General features: G+C 38.6%; 1 protein-coding gene across 1 annotated transcript; it reads right to left on the bottom strand.

The window, feature by feature from the left end:
* Positions 1 to 21: 21 nt before the first annotated feature.
* Positions 22 to 5,155, bottom strand: cinp (cyclin-dependent kinase 2 interacting protein). The gene is made up of 5 exons (XM_054613996.1): positions 4,959 to 5,155; positions 2,702 to 2,870; positions 2,107 to 2,242; positions 1,778 to 1,911; positions 22 to 545 (listed from the first exon to the last, which is right to left on the bottom strand). The coding sequence occupies exons 1-5, from the start codon at positions 4,963 to 4,965 to the stop codon at positions 329 to 331; spliced, it is 663 nt and encodes a 220-aa protein (XP_054469971.1). The 5' UTR covers positions 4,966 to 5,155; the 3' UTR covers positions 22 to 328.
* Positions 5,156 to 9,052: the final 3,897 nt, after the last annotated feature.

The following is a 9,052-nucleotide window of genomic DNA, read 5'->3' as shown; positions in this document are numbered from 1 at the left end:
TCAGAATTATGACAAAGTCAGTTAAAATTGAAATACAATATTTAATGTGAGTGAGAAAGACATTTGAGACGTTCACACTGAATATCAGGCTTACAAAGCAGATGTGAAACATACAGACCCTCTGCTCATACGTCCAATAATCATTGAAGAGTTACAGTCCAGCAGCTGATCCTGAGTTCTGATCCTCAGGAAGTAGATCTTCTCTTTCTGCACCTGTTCAACAAACCAGATAAATGAACCAGAGAGCCAGGTGAAGGTCCTCACTGCTTCACCTGGACTCTCAGAGATGACCCTGACATGATCACATGAATCCGGAGGACTGATGACATCAAAGGGGGTGGTGTCCCGTCTCCAGAAGCAGAGCTTCCAGGGTGAGTCTGGTCTGGGAGGTGATGAAGGGCTGGTGCAGCCAGCAAGACAGATAGACCATGCAGAGGTCAGAGGTCGACGTATGGGCGAGTTCCTGCAGGATTGTCTGCTTCAACTTCAGCTCCTGACTGAAGGAGTCCTGAAACATGAAGAAAGACATCAGACAACAGACTCCTCTGAAACATGAAGAAGAGACATCCTCTGAAACATGAAGAGACAACAGACCTCTGAAACATGAAGAAGAGACAACAGACAACCTCTGAAACATGAAGAAGAGACAACAGACAACCTCTGAAACATGAAGAGACAACAGACAACCTCTGAAACATGAAGAAGAGACAACAGACAACCTCTGAAACATGAAGAAGAGACAACAGACAACCTCTGAAACATGAAGAAGAGACAACAGACAACCTCTGAAACATGAAGAGACAACAGACAACCTCTGAAACATGAAGAAGAGACAACAGACAACCTCTGAAACATGAAGAGACAACAGACAACCTCTGAAACATGAAGAAGAGACAACAGAAGAGACAACAGACAACAGACAACCTCTGAAACATGAAGAGACAACAGACAACCTCTGAAACATGAGACAACAGACAACCTCTGAAACATGAGACAACAGACATCCTCTGAAACATGAAGAAGAGACAACAGACAACCTCTGAAACATGAAGAGACAACAGACAACAGACAACCTCTGAAACATGAGACAACAGACATCCTCTGAAACATGACAGACAACCTCTGAAACATGAGACAACAGACATCCTCTGAAACATGAAGAAGAGACAACAGACAACCTCTGAAACATGAGACAACAGACAATCCTCTGAAACATGAGACAACAGACAACAGACATCCTCTGAAACATGAAGAGACAACAGACATCCTCTGAAACATGAAGAGACAACAGACATCCTCTGAAACATGAGACAACAGACATCCTCTGAAACATGAAGAAGAGACAACAGACAACCTCTGAAACATGAGACAACAGACATCCTCTGAAACATGAAGAGACAACAGACATCCTCTGAAACATGAAGAGACAACAGACAACCTCTGAAACATGAAGAAGAGACAACAGACAACCTCTGAAACATGAAGAGACAACAGGCATCCTCTGAAACATGAAGAAGAGACAACAGACAACCTCTGAAACATGAAGAAGAGACAACAGACAACCTCTGAAACATGAAGAGACAACAGACAACAGACAACCTCTGAAACATGAGACAACAGACAACAGACAACCTCTGAAACATGAGACAACAGACAACCTCTGAAACATGAGACAACAGACAACCTCTGAAACATGAAGAAGAGACAACAGACATCCTCTGAAACATGAAGAAGAGACAACAGACATCAGACAGGTGAGTTCAGTGAACAGGTAAACTCACTGAAGTGTTTGGCGTTCCAACTGTGAAACAGAGGATATTTTCTTCCTTCAAGTCCAAACTGAAACTCCTCCAGATTCTGAACGCCTCGCTGTGATGCAGAAAGACGCTCCATCTTCTTCACCACAACAACCTGAAGAACAGAAATGCTGATCAACATCCAGAACATTTTCAATTTCATTGAGCTGCTTAAAAAATAGGGTTAGGGTAACCCTAACCCTAACCCATAATCACTGTTCTTTTTCACTCCTGAATGCCAGGAAAGGTCTCCATAGTTTCTTCTTCGTGGAAACTGACCTCAGTTAAATGAAGTTAAAGGAAGCATCACCATTTTGTCAACGACGTCCTGCAGCTTGCAGCATTCGTCCTGCAGCTCTGAAGCTCCACCTGTCTGCTGCAACAAAGGTGATGAAGGTGAAGGTGATGAAGACTCATCCACTGCCGTCAGCAGATCGCTCTGAGAACTGAAGGACAGTAAAGATCTTATAACTCACTAAATCAAAACTACTAATCTACATTAAACTAAACTAATGAATGAAACCTAGTCAAACCAACTTAATTCAACTAATTGAAGTAACTCATTTAAATAAACTAATCAAAGGAACAGTGTGTAACATTTAGGGGGATTAACTGGCAGAAACTGAATATATTATTCATAACTATATTTTCATTAGTGAGACTAAGAATCTGTGTATCGACATAGAGTGGATCTTCTTCTACGGAGTCCGCCATGTTTCTACTGCAGCCCAGAGCGGACAAACTTAACACTGGCTCGAGAGAGACATTCAACTTTTCACATTACTAACTAAACTAAATAAAGTCAGACCGATGTCTCTGTCTGATGTCCACCATGTTTCCTGCTATGTTGAATCTATCATTAACAAACTAACTTAATTAAACTAAACTAAATAAAGTAAACTCACTGTCTCAGTCTGATGTCCACCATGTTTCCTGCTACGTTGAATCCGTCCTCGTTGAGTTTTTCCCACCTCACCATCAGGTTGTGCCAGTCGGCTGCATTATCTTTGATTTTTCGGGTACTTCCTGTGACAGCAGAGCACTTCCTGTTTGCTGGGGTCACTTTGATGTCACCTGATGAGACAACAACAGCATATATGACATGTTTTTGTGGTTTTAAAACATTGTAAATCTGTGTACTCTGCATGCAGACCAATTTGAATGTTTGAGTTTCATTAACCTGTGAAACCTAAAATCATGATTTATTAATTTAAGAGTAAATAAGTTCCATAACATTACATAAATATTTCCAGAACATATGACTTAATTCAACATCAAATCAAATGTACTTAATATTTAATCAGAGCCGAGGAAAGACCAGACTACTGAGTGTTTATAAATAAGTCAGACTTATTTATAATCAGACTCATTTATAAACATCAGTGTTTATAAATAAGTGATGTTTATAAATAAGTCTGATGTTTATAAATAAGTCTGATGTTTATAAATAAGTGATGTTTATAAATAAGTGATGTTTATAAATAAGTGATGTTTATAAATAAGTGATGTTTATAAATAAGTGATGTTTATAAATAAGTCTGATGTTTATAAGTGATGTTTATAAGTAAGTGATGCTTATAAGTAAGTGATGTTTATAAGTGATGTTTATAAGTAAGTGATGTTTATAAATAAGTGATGTTTATAAGTAAGTGATGTTTATATTAAGTGATGTTTATAAGTAAGTGATGTTTATAAATAAGTGATGTTTAAAAGTGATGTTTATAAATAAGTGATGTTTATAAACAAGTGATGTTTATAAGTAAGTGATGTTTATAAGTGATGTTTATAAATAAGTGATGTTTATAAATAAGTGATGTTTATAAGTGATGTTTATAAATAAGTGATGTTTATAAATAAGTGATGTTTATAAGTGATGTTTATAAGTAAGTGATGTTTATAAGTGATGTTTATAAATAAGCGATGTCTATAAGTGTGATGTTTATAAATAAGTGATGTTTATAAATAAGTGTGATGTTTATAAATAAGTGATGTTTATAAATAAGTGTGATGTTTATAAATAAGTGATGTTTATAAATAAGTCTGATGTTTATAAATAAGTGATGTTTATAAGTGATGTTTATAAGTAAGTGATGTTTATAAATAAGTGATGTTTATAAGTGATGTTTATAAGTAAGTGATGTTTATAAGTGATGTTTATAAATAAGTGATGTTTATAAGTGATGTTTATAAATAAGTGATGTTTATAAATAAGTGATGTTTATAAGTGATGTTTATAAGTAAGTGATGTTTATAAATAAGTGATGTTTATAAATAAGTGATGTTTATAAGTGATGTTTATAAGTAAGTGATGTTTATAAATAAGTGATGTTTATAAGTGATGTTTATAAGTAAGTGATGTTTATAAGTAAGTGATGTTTATAAGTAAGTGATGTTTATAAATAAGTGATGTTTATAAGTAAGTGATGTTTATAAGTAAGTGATGTTTATAAGTGATGTTTATAAGTGATGTTTATAAGTAAGTGATGTTTTATAAGTGATAAGTGATGTTTATAAGTAAGTGATGTTTATAAATAAGTGATGTTTATAATGTTTATAAGTGATGTTTATAAATAAGTGATGTTTATAAATAAGTGATGTTTATAAATAAGTGATGTTTATAAGTGATGTTTATAAATAAGTGATGTTTATAAGTGATGTTTATAAGTGATGTTTATAAGTGATGTTTATAAGTGATGTTTATAAGTGATGTTTATAAATAAGTGATGTTTATAAGTGATGTTTATAAGTAAGTGATGTTTATAAATAAGTGATGTTTATAAATAAGTGATGTTTATAAGTGATGTTTATAAGTGATGTTTATAAGTGATGTTTATAAGTAAGTGATGTTTATAAGTGATGTTTATAAGTGATGTTTATAAGTGATGTTTATAAATAAGTGATGTTTATAAGTGATGTTTATAAGTGATGTTTATAAGTAAGTCTTTATGAACGCATTCATGGAGGAGTGATGAAGAACGCGTGCTCTTCCTCTCGGTAGTTTCCGTGATTCTTCGTAAAGACTCGTGAACATTCCGTATTGATCCTCCGAAGATCAGAACGATCTTTATGAACGCATTGTGAACCCGCACAATGCATGCTGAACGATCACCTGTGAACCCGCACAATGCATGCTGGGTAGATTCTGTCCGACTGTTTACTCACCTTCCATCTGATCAGTATGTCCTCCTCCTCTTCCTCCTTCTCCTCTTCCTCCTCCTCCTCTTCCTCCTCTCCCCCTTTCTTCTTCTTCTTCTTCTTCTTCTTCTTCTTCTTCTTCTTCTTCTTCTTTACTTTAATGTCCTTTAATGGCGGACGCTGGCGGCGCGTTGACGAACAGCTGTAAAGTCCCGGATGTTTTCTTCCGGCTCGTCTTCTTCGTCTCACTCTGTCTGCTATTGTATTGTGAGGAGGTCTCACTCTGTCTGTTATTGTATTGTGAAGAGGTCTCACTCTGTCTGCTATTGTGAGGAGGTCTCACTCTGTCTGTTATTGTGAAGAGGTCTCACTCTGTCTGTTATTGTGAAGAGGTCTCACTCTGTCTGCTATTGTGAGGAGGTCTCACTCTGTCTGTTATTGTATTGTGAAGAGGTCTCACTCTGTCTGCTATTGTGAGGAGGTCTCTGCTATTGTGAGGAGGTCTCACTCTGTCTGTTATTGTGAAGAGGTCTCACTCTGTCTGTTATTGTGAAGAGGTCTCATTGTCTGTTATGAAGAGGTCTCACTCTGTCTGTATTGTGAAGAGGTCTCACTCTGTCTGTTATTGTGTACTCTGTCTGTTATTGTGAAGAGGTCTCACTCTGTCTGTTATTGTGAAGAGGTCTCACTCTGTCTGTTATTGTGAAGAGGTCTCACTCTGTCTGAATTGTGAAGAGGTCTCACTCTGTCTGTTATTGTGAAGAGGTCTCACTCTGTCTGCTATTGTGAAGAGGTCTCACTCTGTCTGCTATTGTGAAGAGGTCTCACTCTGTCTGCTATTGTGAGGAGGTCTCACTCTGTCTGTTATTGTGAAGAGGTCTCACTCTGTCTGCTATTGTGAGGAGGTCTCACTCTGTCTGCTATTGTGAAGAGGTCTCACTCTGTCTGCTATTGTGAGGAGGTCTCACTCTGTCTGCTATTGTGAAGAGGTCTCACTCTGTCTGTTACTCTGTTGTATTGTGAAGAGGTCTCACTCTGTCTGTTATTGTGAGGAGGTCTCACTCTGTCTGTTATTGTGAAGAGGTCTCACTCTGTCTGTTATTGTGAAGAGGTCTCACTCTGTCTGTTATTGTGAAGAGGTCTCACTCTGTCTGTTATTGTATTGTGAAGAGGTCTCACTCTGTCTGTTATTTATTGTGAAGAGGTCTCACTCTGTCTGTGAAGAGGTCTCACTCTGTCTGTTATTGTGAAGAGGTCTCACTCTGTCTGTTATTGTGAAGAGGTCTATTGTGAAGAGGTCTCACTCTGTCTGTTATTGTGAAGAGGTCTCACTCTGTCTGTTATTGTGTCTCTGCTATTGTGAGGAGGTCTCACTCTGTCTGTTATTGTATTGTGAGGTCTCACTCTGTCTATTGTAGGTCTACTCTGTCTTGTGAAGAGGTCTCACTCTGTCTGTTATTGTGTCTCACTCTGTCTGTTATTGTGAAGAGGTCTCACTCTGTCTGTTATTGTGAAGAGGTCTCACTCTGAGGTTATTGTGAAGAGGTCTCACTCTGTCTGTTATTGTGAAGAGGTCTCACCCTGTCTGCTATTGTGAGGAGGTCTCACTCTGTCTGTTATTGTATTGTGAAGAGGTCTCACTCTGTCTGCTATTGTGTCTGTTATTGTGAAGAGGTCTCACTCTGTCTGTTATTGTGAAGAGGTCTCACTCTGTCTGTTATTGTGAAGAGGTCTCACTCTGTCTTATTGTGAAGAGGTCTCACTCTGTCTCTATTGTGAAGAGGTCTCACTCTGTCTGTTATTGTGAAGAGGTCTCACTCTGTCTGCTATTGTGAAGAGGTCTCACTCTGTCTGCTATTGTGAGGAGGTCTCACTCTGTCTGTTATTGTATTGTGAAGAGGTCTCACTCTGTCTGTTATTGTGAAGAGGTCTCACTCTGTCTGTTATTGTGAAGAGGTCTCACTCTGTCTGTTATTTGATTGTGAAGAGGTCTCACGCTGTCTGTTATTGTGAAGAGGTCTCACTCTGTCTGTTATTGTGAAGAGGTCTCACTCTGTCTGTTATTGTGAAGAGGTCTCACTCTGTCTGTTATTTATTGTGAAGAGGTCTCACTCTGTCTGTTATTGTTATTGTGAAGAGGTCTCACTCTGTCTGTTATTGTGAAGAGGTCTCACTCTGTCTGTTATTGTGAAGAGGTCTCACTCTGTCTGTTACTCTGTCTGTATTGTGAAGAGGTCTCACTCTGTCTGTCTACTCTGTCTGTGAGAGGTCTCACTCTGTCTGTTATTGTGAAGAGGTCTCACTCTGTCTGTTATTGTGAAGAGGTCTCACTCTGTCTGCTATTGTGAAGAGGTCTCACTCTGTCTGTTATTTATTGTGAAGAGGTCTCACTCTGTCTGTTATTGTGAAGAGGTCTCACTCTGTCTGTTATTGCTATTGTGAAGAGGTCTCACTCTGTCTTTTATTGTGAAGAGGTCTCACTCTGTCTGTTATTGTGAAGAGGTCTCACTCTGTCTGTTATTGTATTGTGAAGAGGTCTCAGGTCTCTGTCTGTTATTGTATTGTGAAGAGGTCTCACTCTGTCTCTGTCACTCTGTCTGTTATTGTATTGTGAAGAGGTCTCACTCTGTCTGCTATTGTGTTATTGTGAAGAGGTCTCACTCTGTCTGTTATTGTGTTATTGTGAAGAGGTCTCACTCTGTCTGTTATTTATTGTCTATTGTGAAGAGGTCTCACTCTGTCTGTCTATTGTATTGTGAAGAGGTCTCACTGTCTGTCTCACTCTTATTGTGTCTCACTCTGTCTGTTGTTGTGAGGAGGTCTCACTCTGTCTGTTATTGTGAAGAGGTCTCACTCTGTCTGTTATTGTGAAGAGGTCTCACTCTGTCTGTCTCACTCTGTCTGTTATTGTGAAGAGGTCTCACTCTGTCTCTGTCTGTTATTGTGAAGAGGTCTCACTCTGTCTGTTATTGTGAGGAGGTCTCACTCTGTCTGTCTATTGTGAAGAGGTCTCACTCTGTCTGTCTGTCTGTTATTGTGAAGAGGTCTCACTCTGTCTGCTATTGTGAAGAGGTCTCACTCTGTCTGCTATTGTGAAGAGGTCTCACTCTGTCTGTCTACTTGTGAAGAGGTCTCACTCTGTCTGTTATTGTGAAGAGGTCTCACTCTGTCTGTTATTGTGAAGAGGTCTCACTCTGTCTGTCTCACTCTGTCTTATTGTGAAGAGGTCTCACTCTGTCTGTTATTGTGAAGAGGTCTCACTCTGTCTTGTGAAGAGGTCTCACTCTGTCTGTTATTGTGAAGAGGTCTCACTCTGTCTGTCTCACTCTGTCTGTTATTGTGAAGAGGTCTCACTCTGTCTGTTATTGTGAAGAGGTCTATTGTCTGTTATTGTATTGTGAAGAGGTCTCACTCTGTCTGTTATTGTATTGTGAAGAGGTCTCACTCTGTCTGTTATTGTGTCTATTGTCTGAAGAGGTCTCACTCTGTCTGTTATTGTATTGTGAAGAGGTCTCACTCTGTTGTGTCTGTTATTGTAAGAGGTCTCACTCTGTCTGTTATTGTGAAGAGGTCTCACTCTGTCTGTTATTGTGAAGAGGTCTCACTCTGTCTGTTATTGTATTGTGAAGAGGTCTCACTCTGTCTGTTATTGTGAGGAGGTCTCACTCTGTCTGTTATTGTGAAGAGGTTTCACTCTGTCTGTTATTGTGAAGAGGTCTCACTCTGTCTGTTATTGTGAAGAGGTCTCACTCTGTCTGTTATTGTGAAGAGGTCTCACTCTGTCTGTTATTGTGAAGAGGTCTCACTCTGTCTGTTATTGTGAAGAGGTCTCACTCTGTCTGTCTACTCTGTCTTTATTGTGAAGAGGTCTCACTCTGTCTGTTATTGTGAAGAGGTCTCACTCTGTCTGTTATTTTATTGTGAAGAGGTCTCACTCTGTCTGTTATTGTATTGTGAAGAGGTCTCACTCTGTCTGTTATTTTATTGTGAAGAGGTCTCACTCTGTCTGTTATTGTGAAGAGGTCTCACTCTGTCTGTTATTGTATTGTGAAGAGGTCTCACTCTGTCTGTTATTTTATTGTGAAGAGGTCTCACTCTGTCTGTTATTTTATTGTGAAGGT

This window comes from Anoplopoma fimbria, chromosome 15, assembly GCF_027596085.1.
Source record: "Anoplopoma fimbria isolate UVic2021 breed Golden Eagle Sablefish chromosome 15, Afim_UVic_2022, whole genome shotgun sequence".
NCBI lineage: Eukaryota > Metazoa > Chordata > Actinopteri > Perciformes > Anoplopomatidae > Anoplopoma > Anoplopoma fimbria.
The sequence above is the reverse complement of the archived record's forward strand: the minus strand, read 5'-3'. Positions and strand labels throughout refer to the sequence as shown.

Excerpts from the sequence above, each read along its gene's own strand:
- cinp (XM_054613996.1), bottom strand. Across the intron at positions 2,243-2,701 it reads GTGGACATCAGACTGAGACA|TTCTCAGAGCGATCTGCTGA; the intron begins GTGAGTTTACTT and ends ACTGTCCTTCAG. Across the intron at positions 546-1,777 it reads AACGCCAAACACTTCAGTGA|AGGAGTCTGTTGTCTGATGT; the intron begins GTTTACCTGTTC and ends TTCATGTTTCAG.